This window comes from Coffea arabica, chromosome 3e, assembly GCF_036785885.1.
Source record: "Coffea arabica cultivar ET-39 chromosome 3e, Coffea Arabica ET-39 HiFi, whole genome shotgun sequence".
Lineage (NCBI taxonomy): Eukaryota > Viridiplantae > Streptophyta > Magnoliopsida > Gentianales > Rubiaceae > Coffea > Coffea arabica.
The window spans coordinates 8,150,205-8,166,966 of NC_092315.1; the positions used below are offsets into that span (position 1 = coordinate 8,150,205).

At 36.1% G+C, this 16,762-nt stretch overlaps 2 protein-coding genes across 11 annotated transcripts; one reads left to right on the forward strand and one right to left on the reverse strand.

Moving 5' to 3' along the window:
- Positions 1-654: 654 nt before the first annotated feature.
- Positions 655-6,237, reverse strand: LOC113736352 (uncharacterized). Of its 5 annotated transcripts, XR_011842460.1 has the most exons (4): positions 4,381-6,236; positions 2,510-2,613; positions 1,272-1,975; positions 655-1,009 (listed from the first exon to the last, which is right to left on the reverse strand). XR_011842460.1 is itself a non-coding variant. In XM_072084652.1 (2 exons), the coding sequence occupies exon 2, from the start codon at positions 5,764-5,766 to the stop codon at positions 4,438-4,440; it is 1,329 nt and encodes a 442-aa protein (XP_071940753.1). In that variant the 5' UTR covers positions 5,767-5,864; positions 5,943-6,237; the 3' UTR covers positions 4,183-4,437. The 5 variants fall into 5 exon arrangements, 3 of the variants coding, with proteins under 3 accessions (XP_071940753.1, XP_071940752.1, XP_071940754.1); XR_011842461.1 differs by lacking the exon at positions 2,510-2,613; XM_072084652.1 differs by lacking the exons at positions 655-1,009; positions 1,272-1,975; positions 2,510-2,613 and having other exon boundaries at positions 4,183-5,864; positions 5,943-6,237.
- A 1,473-nt stretch (positions 6,238-7,710) lies between these two features.
- Positions 7,711-15,986, forward strand: LOC113737043 (F-box/kelch-repeat protein At3g06240). Of its 6 annotated transcripts, none has more exons than XR_011842463.1 (5): positions 7,714-8,024; positions 8,210-8,342; positions 9,326-9,472; positions 13,770-15,041; positions 15,454-15,986. XR_011842463.1 is itself a non-coding variant. In XM_072084654.1 (4 exons), the coding sequence occupies exons 3-4, from the start codon at positions 9,344-9,346 to the stop codon at positions 14,976-14,978; spliced, it is 1,338 nt and encodes a 445-aa protein (XP_071940755.1). In that variant the 5' UTR covers positions 7,711-8,024; positions 8,207-8,346; positions 9,326-9,343; the 3' UTR covers positions 14,979-15,250. The 6 variants fall into 6 exon arrangements, 4 of the variants coding, with proteins under 4 accessions (XP_071940755.1, XP_027120096.1, XP_027120095.1 ...); XR_011842462.1 differs by having other exon boundaries at positions 13,770-15,035; XM_072084654.1 differs by lacking the exon at positions 15,454-15,986 and having other exon boundaries at positions 7,711-8,024; positions 8,207-8,346; positions 13,770-15,250.
- The last annotated feature ends 776 nt before the right edge of the window (positions 15,987-16,762 follow it).

Here is a 16,762-nt window from a genome sequence, read left to right on the forward strand (position 1 = left end):
TTGTTATTAGAAATGAAGTTTGAATACTGAAATTACTTCGAATTTATTAGATCTTTTAGTGCATCTAAGATTATAACACACCTAGCAAAATCACAGACCTCTCACTCCCCCAATCCCCTTTTTTATTGAGGCAAATTAGTTTGATTTTCTTACTTTTGTTTATTCAGTGTTTATTTATTATTTTATGGTTTGTAGGATGAGGATGAAAAGGTGTATTGTTTTGGATCTATGAGGTTTTTTTTCTTTTCAAAAAAATAGCATTTTTTTCAACTTAGTTTGGAATACATAAGCATGGGGTGAGTAAAATAGTATACAATCCAATACGTTACAACAAAAAATTTAGGATATAAAAGTCAAACCACAAGAAAAAGAATGCAATAAAAGTTGCAGATATTGTTACCAATCTTACATAGCTACCATGCAAAACTAGGTAAATGATTATAAAGACGTGCAGGTAATCAGGTTTCTTAAGGAAAAAAAAAATCAAGTTTCTTAGGATGTTTTAGTTAGATGAGCAACGAAAAAATAATAAACGTAGATTATGATTCACATGCAAATTACATTGAACTATCCCTCTTCTTGTTATTTGATTCCCTCTTAGTGACCATCTGGTTCATAGTGAGTATGATTTGGCCTCAATTAAACATAAGAAAATAAAAAAAAAATATTTTTCAAATTAATCAACACTGTATATATTGTTACAACAACACAAGGAATTGAATAACACAATTTGAAGAGAGGGAAAAAAAAATGTGCCCCTTGTCAAAAGAGTTTTTAGGTTATGAAATTGCCCTAGTAGAACTGATGACTTACCATGTATACACTCGAGAAAAAACAAGAACACTAAACCTAGGTCCCTCGTAACCCAAAAATGGTCATGTATGAAATTGTCATCTTTCACGGGATGGAGGATACACAAAATGCCATGCACTTCTGAATCAAGGAGAACCTACACAAACTTCTGTGGCCTATTGTCACTTCCCTTGTTTCCTTCCCCTTGGTCCTTGGACTGCAAAACAACAGGATAATTGATATGACGTCAAACCAAAATATTTGAATCCTACTTAGCAAAAAAAACATCCAGTTGTCGGCCATGATATTTTTATCTGTCAACTAGACTTCTTTATTTCGATTGAGGAATTTGATGAAGGTTTCAAATCTTTCGTCAAATCCCTCGATTCAAACGCAGCCTTGGTGAATTTTAATGATATACGATGATTAAGTTTTCATTGAGATGAACAAGATCTTCAAAATTAGCAAAATGTGTTTACCTTTGTCTCCGTCGAACTGGCTATCTTAGATGATATAGGATCCACTACAAAACTTCTATCTTGTCCAGGATTTAGTTCTTTGTTGATATCCACAGAGGGGAATTTTTCTTCAAGACATTTTGCAATATTCCCTGTTTCCTTTAGGCTTGCCATTTTCTCCGTGAAAGGCCTTTAATGTCAGTAACTTTCTTTTGTAAGACTCTCGTCTCTGAAATAAGATAGAGATAGAGAAACACAGAGGATATGGGACAAGTATCTACTTGCAGTGAATATATAGTGTGCTAAGAGAAGAGGAGAAAGGGTCTTATGAGAGAGAGGCAAAGTACACAACAATTGTGTGATTTTGGGACAGTGAGGAAATTATGCTAGAGGAGACAATTGTAGGAACAATATAAATGATCCTATTCTTTTGGAGGATAGCCCAATGACATTGACTTTCCAACAACACGAGCAGAAATGGAATTTCTCTTCATGTTGCTGGTTTAAATTACTAGTGTGTGTGTGTGTGTTTTTTTTTTTGGGTAATAAAAATTTCATACATCAAGATAGATATTAGTGACCCAATGCGGGGTAGCTCGTGTGGTGTGTTGCTCCTCTTTAGGATATGACCACCAAGAATCGAATCCCAGGTTAACGTGTTCGAGAGGAATGGACATCTTCTCTCGAGTCGCAGGGGATTAGTCGCACCAAAGGCCCGGATATCCCTGTGTCAAAAAAAAAAAATTGATTTTAGTGTCTTATTGAGTTGAATGTGAAATTGTTGTACCATTTGGAGATAGGCTAGTTCAAAGTTTATGGTCGTAATTGCAATAAAAAAGTATGAATCATGTTTTCATAAAGTTGTTGGTAATCATCATCTTTTTAACTTCTTAATATCATAAGCTTAATCTACTCGTTAGTTGATGATGAAGGGACTCATTTTCTCGAATGGAAGTAAATACGCTAAAATCCTATGTTGTGCTATCCGAGGTTAACTTATTAGCAACTTTCAAGAACTATCATTTTGCACCATATGATCAACCAAACAAATGTTTTTTTTTTTTTGTTTCAATTTCTCCAACACCCATCAAAAGTTGGGGACATCATGCATCAAAGTCGCATATTATCCAACAATTTGCCATGAAACATCTTGGTTGAGATTGCATTTTGTAAGATCAATGTAGATTGACTCTTGAGGGGCAAGTTTCAAAGTCTAAGCAAAGCTGAAATTTAGATACATGCCCTCATCAAGGCCTTACCTCCCTATTCAGTTTCTTGATAGTTTGAACAAAGCACAATCATGGTTTGGATGGTAACCAAATGCAAGCAATCGACTAGAGCAGCACAGCCAGCAGAAAAGATCCTTAAGCATCAATTGAAAGTCAGCTAGAAAGGAATCAAAGGATTAAAGACAGAATGGGCCGCCAAACAGGCAGAAGCAGCATGCTAACTCAACCAGAGGTCTGATGGCAAAAGTGCATCGTGCATCGCTTTATATTAAAACTTTCATAAGGTACATCTAAGAGAAAAGAATAAGCATAATGTGAATGCCACATGCCATAGGCCAAAACAGAAATTGAACCAGACGCAGGACAACAGTTCACTTGGATGATCTACAAAATTCAGTATCATGAATTGAATGCAGATCTATGATATGGACACGAAACAAAGACTGTGAAACAGAGATCTTAAGCATGAGAAAAGACCATTTACATGTAGACACATAAGAAAAAAATCGCATTTAAATCACAGGTCAACTTGTTTAAATGGGAAAAGACCATTCCATCTCCTGGAAAGCAAGTGAAGCCTGTAACTGCTATCTCATTCGGCTCTGCACAGGAGCAAAGCCAACAAATTGACAAATTAAGTTGGGGTCCAGATGGAAAAGAGCTTCCCCGGGTAAATATATGACCACGACATCGCCCACTGTACTCGAAGCAAAATCAGAACACAAATCCCAAATCACACAATAACGAGAGCTCACCAACACGGTCATGCTAACTAAATTATATTGTTATGGCTTCAAGTTTACAAGGATACAATCATCAGCGTATGCAACTCTGTAATTGGGTGAACAGCAGTAAGAATCTATGTTTCTCATCCAAAACATGAGTGACTCACTGTAATCTATGCTAATTCAATCAAATTGAATAAGCCATTCAAAGAAAGCCTAAAGTAAGTAAATCAGGTTTAAGGATCAACTTCCACCAAATGGAAATTAAGTTAAAGCACAGCCTAAATATTGACAACACAGGCATAGGCTTTGCTCCAAACAAGAAATGCCTTTCAGACTGAACTTCTGCTCCAGGATGGAGTACAAATAAAAATGCTAAAACCAATCACTTAGAAAATAATGAGTCCTCAACCAATACTTCATTTAACTTTTGTATGGAATATAATAGATCTGCCTGAGAGAAGGGAACAAATAAAAAGAAAAGCTACTGCAAGGGTCATTGGATAAGGTAACCTTTGTGCATGTACACTTGAATTGAAGATTGTCTCTGAACTCCATTCATGAATAACATATTCACATCTTTTCATGTTCGGGATATATAGTGTAAAAAAATCTACTTGATTAGATCACTTAAAAACAACGCCAATAACCTATGCATGAAAGAGTGTCATTTGTCTCAAGGTATTTCTGCTTTCTGTAATATGCTGGACCACAAAATATTAGTAATCTCAGCTTCAAATATGGCAGAGCAGCCAGAGGCCCAAAGAATTGCTCAAAGTGCACATAACTGATGCTGGAATACAAAACACAGATGTGGTCTTGTCAAAAACAACAAATTTAAGTCAAATTAGGATACCCAACAGAAAAAGGTACAAATTTAAGTCAAATTAGGGTAGATGTTACTTTCACTGCTTAGTAAAGCCTTATAAAATGACAATATCTGATATAATCACCTTCAGACGTCAGAACAAACAAGACTTAAGGCAATATGACAAGTGATGGCTGCATTGTATAGAAAACACAACTGGCCTTTTGGTCAGCTTAGAACACTAGTTACATCAAAAAATTGGAGCAGAGAACATTTAACCTACACTAAAATAGGCAAGAAAAGAATAAGAGAAAAAGGGGAGGATACAAAGAACAAAATGTAATAAAAGATCTTGCAAGATTACAGACCTCTACAATTCTGCAACTCTGTATTTTTGTGTTATATCAAAGGGAGCAATGATACTATCAGCCATCCACGATAAATTGATCTTCTTGGTTATCACCATCAACCCTTGCATCACCATGCACCAAACCATTTACATGGTGAAGATTTTGTATCATCTGATTAAGATAATGGCTACTAGCACCAGTGTGGTCAGAGAGACCAGTTGGATGACCCGTCCACTGTGAAACAATACCAAGCAACTGACTAGTGAGACTCTGTTGTTCGTGAACTAATCGAGTCTGTATCTGGCTCATTTGTGCTCTGTGCTGACTTAACATGTCATCCATCCTCTTCTCCCATTCCAATCTACTCCTATTCATCCTTTCCTCCCATTGCCTCTCAAACATTAAGTCTTCATCTCGTCTTCTCCTTTCCCGGTCTTCAATTTCCTTTTCCATGGTCTCCCATTCAAGAATCCTCTGTTTTCTCAGCTTCTCCCTAGATATTTCCCTTTCTTCCCTCTCCTTTTCTCTTTCTTGCCATTTCATGTCTCGTTCCTGCTCAATTTCCATGAGAAGGCGTTCTCTCCTCAACCTCTCCCGTTCTCTATCAGCTTCACGCTGCTCAAATTGGGTTTCCATTTCCCTTAGCTGTCCCAATTGGTTTGCCAGAAACCTCCATGCCTTCTTTTCCAACCCTTTTGAGACCTTACTCTTCTTCCTTGTATCAGAACCAGTAGGCTCAGTGCCTTCATAAACGAATCCATCATCCCCATCCTCTTTTACATGACTATTACTTTTATTACCTCCATTAAAATTCTCCTCTCCTTCCTCACGCTCATAATGGAACCCCAAACTGATAATCCCATTATCGACCCCATCAAGACCAGGTGCAAAATCATCATCACCCACATGACCCAGATGATCAAACTGAGTCATATCCATCCCATGAACGCCACCATCAAAACCCCCATCATTATCATTACAATCTCCGACAATCGCTAATGAATCGCAACTATTGTGTACAACTGACACGTCACCAAAAACCTCCTTATAGCTAAGAAAATTCGACCAATACGTCAGCCCCTCCATCCAATCAAACTCATCCCCGCAACCCGAATCGCCAACAGACTCCATTTTCTTAATCTTCTGCTTAACCAAAGCATACTGATGCCTCATATTCTGCACTTTTACTGACACATCTTTCCAAGTCCACTGCCAAGGGTATGTAACGGGGTCCCTAACATGGTGTACAGAATTAACATACAAGGCAATAGGCTTAAATTTTTTCTCCCTAGTTTTCATTTTAGCTAAAGTTCCATCACAGACCATCTCACCATACTTATCTATTAAAGTCCTCTCTTCTGCCTCAGTCCATTTCTTTCTTCTAGAAGTTGGTGGTGCCATCATTGAAAAATAACCCAAAGCCTCTAATACTCATTCAACAGCCAAAAATTTCTTACAAACACCATAAAGATCAAAATTTTCACAAAACCCACATCAGAAATCTTGCAAAGTACAAAAATTTCCCATCAATTATAGCTACACATGTATACAAGAAAAACAGGAATCAACCAAGAACTCACCTTTAGAGCAAGAAACTCTCGAAGAAGACTTCAAAGGGTATCCAAGGTTTGCATTAGAGAACAATTTTGGGGTGAAAATTTGGGGTTTGAAAGGAAGGAAAGTTGGGGAATTGGGAAAGGAAGGTGGAGTGGAGTTAGGGACTTGAAATGGGATTTGAGTGATTGTCCGAGGCAAAGATGGAATAGCGACTTTTGTGTTCGAAAGTGGTTTTGAGTACTTCCGGTTGGTATGCACGGTCTACTGTCTTTTACTCATTGGGAGGATTTCTTGGATCCCCAAAATATAGAAATGATCATAGGTGTCGATTACTAATTATTATTATTATTATTATTATTGCAAAAGATCCCACCCTAAAAAAATAATTAGGAAAAAAATAAGACCCTTTGATTCTGCAACATCCAAAATTTTGATGTTAAAGCATATTTTTGGATGTTACCTTTGCACGAGTCAAGACCTTATGAATAAGAGTGATCATGATTTAGATTTGAATCGAAATCGAATCGATTTTGATTCGACGACTTGTTGAACTAAAATTGGAATCAAATTTTAGAAACTAGAACTATAACCCTAACTAGAGGTTCAGAGATTCGGAGGTTTATCCAAATTTTGAATCAAAATTGGAATCGGCGATTTAGAATCTATTCAAACCATCTAAAAAAATATCTACTAAGTCAGCATCTAATACCAACAATTCCAATCCAAACTCAACAACTCGTTGTCCCATTCTTTTAATAAGTTTATACCCCATGACTAATGTACATCTAAGCCAATCTAATCTAATCAACAATGAAATTTTTTTTCATGAATTTTGCATCTTTTTTTCCTTCCACATGATAATATAATAAAGTTCTTATTTTTTTTATATCCATTGTCACATTTCTTAAAATCAATGGGAAATGTTATTTGCACTCCTATTTTTGTTAATCACACTTCTATTATCATTTTAATCAAATATTTTTCATTTATTAAATTATATGATAAAATAAATGGTAGGAGTGCAGATAACAAAAAAAGAGTCCAAATTACATTTCCCAAATCAATTTTATAAGAATAAGTGTTTAAACATAACTAAAAGAATTGAAACCATAATCGGAAGAAATCAGAATCGTAATCGGAATAAATCGGACTAGAACCAAATGTTCAAGAACTGTCACCGACTCACCGTAACTATCCTTATAAGAGCCGATTCTGGTTCAAGTTCCACCTTTCAAAAGAATCAAAACCATTAGCTTTTAAATCGAAATCGACGGTTTTGGAGTTGTAAACATGTCTATATATGGTTGATTGGAAAGGTAATTTAAACAATTAATGCAAGAACTATTGTCACATTAAAATATTAACCCTGACAATGTTGCTTATTCAAACTAACTAGAAAGGATTAACATCAAAAGGAATTGTATCCCCCATTGAGTCCACAAATATAAAGAAATTGCTTCATTTAAATAGAATGATTATGATTCATGACCCAAATAAATGGAAAAAATAAAAAAATAAATATTCTCTTTCGTATGCTTCTTTTAGTTCTAAGAAGATGTCAAGTTTGGATATACGACGATTAGTAAAAAAAAATTCTAACGTTATTCTTAATATAAAATATTCAGTAAATTGAGTTAAGCAAGCGAGATAATTTTCGGGTTGAGGAATTTTTGTCCAACAAAAGAGTGAAAAATATAATCTACTATAAGATTTTTGTTAAATATATTCTAGGAATAATCTACAAAACAATGAATTGATGCATGATTCACGAGATGGACTAATCTACGTACAAGCGCAACTGCACATGGTACAACCACTCGAAAATTAAGCAACCATTTTTTTGAGCGGTAGTCCAGCAGCCATAAGGCATAAGCTTACAACTTCAAATTTCCTAACCTTCTCTATAATTTTTGGTGCGGATGACCAAACACTTAAAAGGACTATAATTCAATTAGACGAAAGAAATCGTACCCCAAAAAAAAAATGGACAAAAGAAAAGCTTATACGCTTTAGCAAAATCCCACCAATTTCTTGGTTTCAAATCTTTGTGGGATTGAAGAATCAGAATCAGCACAAAGGGTTCCACCTTTCCACCCTTTTGACAGGTTTTTCTTGTTGTATTACTTTTAATCTTCTTTACCACTTTTTGGTTTTTTGGATTTTGGGATTTCAACCCAACATATACTTGTTTTCTTTTTATTTTACTTCATTACAATTGGTCAAGATATTGCTAAGTTTCAAATGTTGTTAGTACTAAATTAGCGTCTCTTTTTGTTTTCCTTTGAAGCAGCATAGCTGAAAATCCAGTTTAACCATGGAGCGCAGATTTCAGTCCATATCAAAATCATGGAGGGCAAAAATTGACAACCCAAAACAGTCGGAATTTAGCTGGAGTTCGCATTCTAATGGAGGGCTTCACTATGGCAAGTACAAACTCTACTGTACAAATGTTCATTGATCTTTAGCTTTGGTTCTGATGTTGTTTGCGATGAAAAAGAAGGCGAAAAAAATCAACCTTTCTTTTGAAGTTACACATTGTGCTGTTACGAGCTTGGTGATTGTTATGGATGTCAAATGTTAGGATCATGTAATGGCCTAGTATATAGTGGTTTATTCTAGCAAACTTCACCATTTGCTGTGTTGTTTTGGAATTATGTAACTCGAAAGAAAAGGGATTTACAAGGTTTTGTGGAGTTCTTGAGTCTAGGAACCTAGATATGAATATGGTTTTTGGTGCAATGAAAAGTCTACTATTGACTATAAATTGTTAGTTTTGGCTCAAATAGCGTTAGCAGACATCCTGTTACGTCATGGTTTATAGCCTAAAATGGGATTCTGGAAGGAGCCATGGTTGTGTTTGTTGATAATGCTTTGATTGGATTATGTGAGATTCGTGTTCTCTGGCTGCATTTGTTGCTGCCTTTTGGTCAATCAACTTTGCTATTTAGTCATGATCTGTCACCTCAAAATCACAATGGTAGCATCTAATGGAGTGGCAAATAAGTTTAAGGAATTTGGATGTTAGTCTTTCTGTAGCTTTCCAGAGTAGGATTGTACATTTTTGTTGCGGATTTGTTGGTGATGAAAAGCATGGAGTTGATGATTCTTCAATTAAGTTTATGTCACAGCTGTCAATGTATTGGCATTATAGCTCTGTAATTCCTGTTTCATAGTTGAATGATTACTGTCAGCAAGTTCTTATTCACATTAACTCTAACTATCTTCTACTATATGACTTGAAGATGAAAAATACATCATTCTTGTGATCCAGTGGCACTTTTAAGTATCTTCTACTATATGACTTGAAGATGAAAAATACATCATTCTTGTGTTTCAGTGGCACTTTTTAGTCTGGTGACGTGTTTTTTCCAGAAAGCCTTCTTACACCTTTGTGTGCTATTGGCAGAAGGACGAAGCCTTCTTTATGGTGGTGGTTACCGCGGTGGAGGAAGGTGAAGAAAAGGAGAAAGAACCGAAAGCAGTACTGGATAAAGAAGGAGAAGAAGTAGTTGCTTTTGTTTATGGTAGTAGTAGCATGCAAAATAATGTTGTGGTAAGTTCAATTGCTTGTCAGTTTTTTCTTTTGAATGTTGTCATAAATGTTATATTTCCATTACCTTCTGTTTTTGAGGGAATTGGGGGATATGATTTTAACTTGCTTCTAAATTAAGTTTAAGAATCTTCTTGTGGCCTAAATATCAGGATTCGAAAGTCATCACTATTAGTTTGGAGAATAATGCCCTTTACCATTGTATTTTGCCAAAGAACTCTTAGCTGAGAGCATTCAGCACCTCAAGAAGTTAACCTTCGTTGCCTATCAAAGGTGATAATAGGCAAGCTTTTGTATGAATAAATGATCAATGAATCTGGAAACTTGAGAAATATTCATACTAGTGTGTTACAGAGCATGCCATTAATTTATATTAATGAGTGTGAGATTTAATATTATGGGTTTCTGTACTAATTGATATTAGGAGACAGGTAAGAGGCTTCCAACTATTAGATTTTTGTTGCATGTGTATAAAATAAATTTCTCCAGGTCATAGATGGTTATGTTTTTGCTATTCAAATGATTGTGGAATTTCAAATGTTTAACCAAACTTTAGTGCCACTTAATTAATGGGTTTATTGGATATTTGTTAGTGATACACAAATCTGAAGGGTTCTGAATCATGAATCACATACGAATACAATCTCTATCATTACTTGTTACGCAAACCAATTCTACTATTTTAGTTAAACTAAGAGGGCTGACCATTTTAAAATTGCTGAATGAAACTTTGGTTGACACCTCTCCTATTAACTCTTCGAGTTAAAGAGACGTCCTAATTTCGGAAACAACACAAAACTAATAGCTTAAGTTACAGTTGAATTATTAATCATGAACAATTAACAGTCCTTAAAACCTTTGGTTTCACATAGACGAAGGTGTTGGAATGTTTCAATTTTCCAAATTTGTTTCTGCTTGGTTTAGGAACTATTTATTACTTGTATGTCTTCATTATGGTACAGTAGGATTTGGAATCTTCTGAATTTGGTCTATATATTAAGGAAGAATCACCATACTTGTTGTCCTTCTTGTTGCAAAGCTGAAAACTTCAACCATGTCTGACAATATTCCTAAGAAATTGCCATTTGTTGAGGTGCTCTTAAGGTTACAAGTCTTGACTCTTGGACAATTTTGCATCAACATTATGCTCTTCTCAAAATTATAGACCACAATTTATCAAACTTCATTACTGTAGAAGAAAAACTTTAGGCTCCTCTGAAGTTGATAAGATTGTCGCTGGAGCTTGTATCAGGATTCACAAGTTATAACCATCAAAGATTTGCAACAAAAATGCCAAAAATGGTCAAACTTTTTCCTCAGCTCAAGCAATGTCAAAGATGGAAAAGACTTCTGTTTCTCAAAGTGGCTTTATCGACAAGAAAAGAGAGGCAGTGGTGTTTAGTGCTAATCAAGAGCATTTTCTCGATTTACGGAAAAGTGAGTACGTTCATAATTGGCAACCGTATAAATTATGATTACCTTATGGTACTTTATCTCCTTAGATGGAACTTCCCAAGAGAAGGAAAAGAGAGGGGCAACAAATCTCTGTATATGAAAGACGTAGAAGGAAAATTTGCAACTAGTCAATATAAATGAAAAAATTACTCCATAAAACTTAAAATGTTTAACTATCAATAATAAGACCTATATAAAGAAAAATTTTGAAGACCTTTATAATTATAGGGAAAATAAAAGATATAGTGACTGCTATGTTGGCTGATATTAATTTGAGGAAAAAGAAGAAATATGTGGATTCTTTTCTCTTGTCACAGGAAAATAATAACTCAAAAGTACTCCTCAAATAATCTAAAATATTTAGTTATTGGATGCCTAGCCCCCTTTTTTCAGAGGAATCTTCGTTTAAGCTTTGGAATCAAAGAGCTAGTGAACAATCACACAAAGTGCAAAGTTATACCTTCTGCTGGGTAATATGGAGAATTCTTACACAGATATGGTTCACATGATTCAATGTGAGCTGTTGTTTCATGTGCTTCAAAGTTTACATTTGTACTAGGAAAAAAACGTTTCAACTTTTGGTTAACGTGAATTCAGTGATAAGGTAATACATAGTTTACATACTTAATTTTATTACTTTGACCAAGCAGAACATTCTTAACGTCTTGCAAAACCTCTTGAAAACAGTAGATTATAACTTCAAATGTTTATACTGTTCTAATGGGTGTAAACTTTGATGGACAAGGCACAAACACATACGTCATATTATTATGGGATGCAAAAGTTTGATGAAGTGATGAAAAGTTGGTTACTTTTTTTTTTTTTGAGTGTTTTGGTATGCAGAAAGTTTGTTATTTTTACTTGTTTTCATGTTTTGTTTGCTTGAAGTTATATAATTTTACTGCATTTTCCAGCATTGTGTCCTGCAAAATTCTGTGTTATAGGTGAATAGTTGGCTATAATGACTACGAATTTACCCATTTTCTCTCAATCTGGATTTTTGGTAAATCAACATGGACTAGGCATTGATTTTAACTGTCCTTACCTCTCTTTCCTGCACTTCACTTCCCCATATGGCTTTCTCTCTATTCTAACAGAGCCTTAAAATCCTGGTTGTTAAATATTTTCTATTTGTACTTCATCTGACTTTCCTGCCTAACATGTCCAAAGAGGACCGACACCTCAACAATTGCATAAGCATCTTTTGTTTCATCTGGAAATCCTAGCCATTGATTCCAAACTTGGTCATCTCTTGGCCTTAATTTGTTTTTTATAATTGGAGCTGTGATTGTTTACATGCGTCCCCCATGCCAAAAATTTTATAAAACTGACGCACATCAACAATAAATTTAAATACTCGTATTTTAACGGATTAAACTTGTCTTCGACGAGTGTTTAAGTTTTTGAAGCTATCTTATTGTTCGCTCTTCCCTGTTATCTCCTATAACTCCCTTTTGTACTTTTCCCTCAGGCCCACCTCCACCTCTATCACTCTCTTCAGCACTTTTCTCCATTGCCCTCATTATAATCTTCCTCTGTTGCTCCCTAGATTCGGTTTCTTTCCTGCAACTGTACTTCCTCACAATGCTTCTCTTTATCCAAACTAAGATTGAGAATTGTCTTTCTTACTCTCTGTTTCGAAGTCCAGAGTGGACCAAGGGCCTTGACAATTGTATAAACAATAACCTTTGTTTTATCTACAAATCCTAGCCATGCATTCCAAACTTGATCACATCTGGACCATTAATTATCTCCTGCAATTGGAGGTCTGACAGTTTATACCTGTCCTCCATGCCAAAAATTCTTATCAATCTGATGCAAGTTGACAATAACTTTTAAGTGCTCTTACTTTAACGGATTAAAACATATGCCTTCAAATAAGTGTTTAAGCATGTGAAAATATCCTTGTCTTCACACTTCACCTGTCATCTCCAACAACCCCCTTTTGTACTCTTCCCTCAACCCCACTGCCACCTTCTTCACTCTTTTGAGCAGCTTTCTTCCCTTCACTTGTCATAATCTACCTTTCTGTTCCTCCCCAAATTGTTTTCTGTCGTGCTTCCTCACACTGCTCTCTCCCAACAAAGGCCTAAAACTGTAGCCTCTGAATACTTTCCTTTACCTCGGTGTACTGTACCTCACTTTATTAGCACTTCTGTGTCCAGAGAGGACCAAGAGCCTCAACAATTGCTTAAACAAAATCTTTTCTTTTATCTACAACTTCTAGCTATCCATTCCAAGATTGATCACGCCTGGACCACTTATTGTCTCCTCCAATTGGAGATGTGATTGTTTACGCCCCTCCTCATGCCAAAAATTCTTATAGATCTGATGCAAATCAGTACTAACTTTAAATGCTTGTGCTTTAACGGATGATATCTTATGTGTCCCTCAAGTGTTTGAAGCCAGCATTTGAAACCATCCTTCTGTTCACACCTTTATCTTCAACAACCATCTTTTGTATTTTTTCCTCAATCCCATCTCCACCTCCTTTATTTACTAAAGCAGTTTTCTCCCTCGCCCAATTTTCCTGTCTTCCTCCCTAAATTTGGTTTCTTTCAGTCCCTTTGGAGGCACCTAGCAGAAAATATTTTCAGCATCCCCCCCCCCCAACCACCCCAAAAAAACAGAAAAAAAAAAACTCCGAAGCACCAATCAATCTGCCCCATTTCTGTGTTTGAGGATCATTCTGTGATTAAAAGAGCAGAAGTCAGAAACTTCATACTGGTAAGAATTTTCCTTTTCTTTTATCCTTTGCTTTTCTTATTTTTCTAACCTTATACCAGAAAAAACTGTTACTGCTTTATCTTATATGTAGCTGCCTTCTTGCTTGCTTGTATCACAGTTGAAGTCTGCAACCATGTCTGCATATATTCCTCAGCTCTTCACCGAGGTGCTAATAAGGTTACCCCTGAAAGCTCTTGCACGATTTCAGTGTGTATCGAAATCATGGAAAGCTCAGATTGACAATTTGCAATTCGTCAAGATGCATTATGACAGAACAAAGGAGTCTGACTCGGCTGAAGTTCGTATTCTTGTTGGAGGTTCTAATTATGGCACTCATAAACTCTTCTCCATAAATGTACATGATATTCTTAGCTTTGATCTTGATGAAGTATGTGGAAGAGCTAAAAAAATCAAGATCTCCCATAAACTAAATCATGGTATTTATGAACTTCATGATTTTTATGGATGTCAAATCCTTGGATCATGTAATGGCCTAATATGTCTTGGTTTACTATTTGGAACTGCACCTTTAGCTCTGACCTTTGTGAATCCTTTAACTCGAAAGAAATGGGATTTACCGTGGTTCCCTAAACATTACCCTGGAGGAACTAGTCATCATTATGGTTTTGGGTACAACGAAGTTACTGATGACTACATGTTGGTAGTTTTAACTGAAAATCCTTCTATAGAAGTCATGGTTTATAGCTTTAATTCAAATTCTTGGAAGGTTTTGGATTCACCATTTGAGGGTGCGACAGCTTTTGATGATCAAGTTAGAGGTGTTTTCATTGGTAAGGCTTTGCATTGGGTCATGAGAGATTGGAATTCCATGGATGTTTTTGTTGTTGCCTTTGATCTCCAAACTGAGCAATTTTATTCCATGCTATTACCTGAGTACCCTGGTGGTAGCATTCACTGGAATGTATGTTTAGGGAGTTCGGGTGGTTGTCTTTCTGCAGTTTTTATTGGTAGGTATCCAACTTATGTTGTTGATATGTGGGTGATGAGAAAATATGCAGATGAGGATTCTTGGTTTAAGTATACTTTGAAGCTCCCAATTTGCAGACTGTATACTTCTGTTGTTCCCATTGCCTTGACCAAGGGTTATAACCATCATGTTCTTTTACAAATTATGTTTGATAGTTTCAATGAAGGCTCCAACTCTCTTCTCCTATACAACTTAAAGGGAAGGTCTGCAACATTCCTCCGTAATCCTGTTGCACTTTCAACTTTGGCTGCATGTGTTTGTTCTGGAAGCCTCCTCCTGCCTTCTGGTGGTCGCGCAAGAAGAGGAAGCCTTCTTTCCGGTGGTCTTGGACGTTGTTGAGCAAAACTCAGAGCATGGAGAAAACCAATTTGCTTGATCCCACAGCAGGATCAGCAGGTGAAGGTTGACAGCAAATTTCAAAAAGAAAAATGTTTCATGTAGTGTCTGCGGCATCTTGTTTGAGGATTCTGCTTATTAATTTTGCACAGTTTACTTCATGTATGATCAATAATGTAACATGATTTTGGTTTTTGTGCTGGCCTATGGAGTATGATTCACTTTCTACGCTAATGTACAAATAATTCCTGTTACATAAAGATTTAGTTTTGACTGATGGGGCTCTAAAATTACTTTGGGTCCGAATATTAAGCCACAAACAGCTGCCAATGAGAAAACATTATCGTTGGGAAGATATAGGTTTATTGATAGGTTGCAATTTGATAGTTAATTTTATTATTAATTTTCCCTATTACTTAACCCAATGTGAATTAATTATTAGATTCTACTCACTTTTCGTAATTTGCATTTATTTCAGGGAGTAGAACAAAAATATCACAATAAAGGCCAATTTGACAGTTATCGAGAAAGAGTTCACATAGCAGGCAATCGAGGGCATTTCTGGAATAAGGAGATACAAGTCCTTTTTGGTAATTCGCAGATGGCAGCATTAAAAGGAGGAACGCAGGGCTGAAGTGAAAAGTCTTCTTCTTCCCCTAGGGGAGCCGCCGCACAAGGCAAGAGCAGCAGAGGACTGAAGACGGCTGGCTTCCTTAGCCTTTCGTCCTGTAGCTTAGCTTACACCTTTGACTTTTCCTTCCTTTGCTTCTTAGTAGTAGTTGCCTCTCGGATGTCAGGAGCCATTGAAGCATTGAATCATTTCCCTGTAGCTTTTTCATTTGATTTTTCCTTGCGGTCTGTAGTGAATTCCTCCTACCACATAATGGCCGCAACTATCACTTCAGCTTTGTATGGGGTTTTTCCATCAACGATGAGCTAAATCCATTTTCTCTAGTCAAGGAGTAACGGATGCTTTGAATCATCTAAAATTATGAGATCGATTTAATTTTATCTTTTTCTCTTATTTATTGGTATTTGCATATTCTCTGGTTGCAGTGCTTATGGTTGTTTAATTAATTGATTGTCTTGGATCCGGATAATTAATTGATTTGATAATCTATTATCATTTGAGGTATTAAATCCGTAATTGTTTAATTGCCTCAAAATAGTGACAACTGGCACGATTAGATTCGTGTCAGGGGAATACGCGGGCTAATCTAAAATAACCCTGGTAGTGTGTTATTTGGTTAGAATAGGACTCCTCTAATACGTAAGGCAATTGGGGAATTAAATTCTATGGGCGTACCTAGGATTATTTCTCAATTAGAGCAGTGATTAACGGGCGTACCTTGATCACCGACACAGTAAGGAGGGGTTGACTGCCATCGCTTGTTTGGTAGTTATAACCTATTTATTAGTAAATAATTGGAATTGCCTTTGCTTATCGATGATCAATTGGGTGAACCGTTGCTGAAGTTATTTCTTGGCTAGATCCTTAATTATCACTCATTTGATTTCAGTAATTTGTTATTTAATTTTTAGTAGCTTTTTAGATTTTAGTTGAATTTCTTTGATTGTCACATCCTGCATAAAAACACCCCATTGTCACTGTGAATTTGAAAAGAAACAATTACTCCCGGTCCCTGTGGATTCGACCCTGCTTACCACTATCTACAGAAATTACTTTTAGTTTGAGCAGGTTTTATTATTGCACAGGCTTCGACAACCTGTCATTTATCCACTTGAGCCTACCCCTGCTCTCAAGGGCAATTTAACCTACATTAATG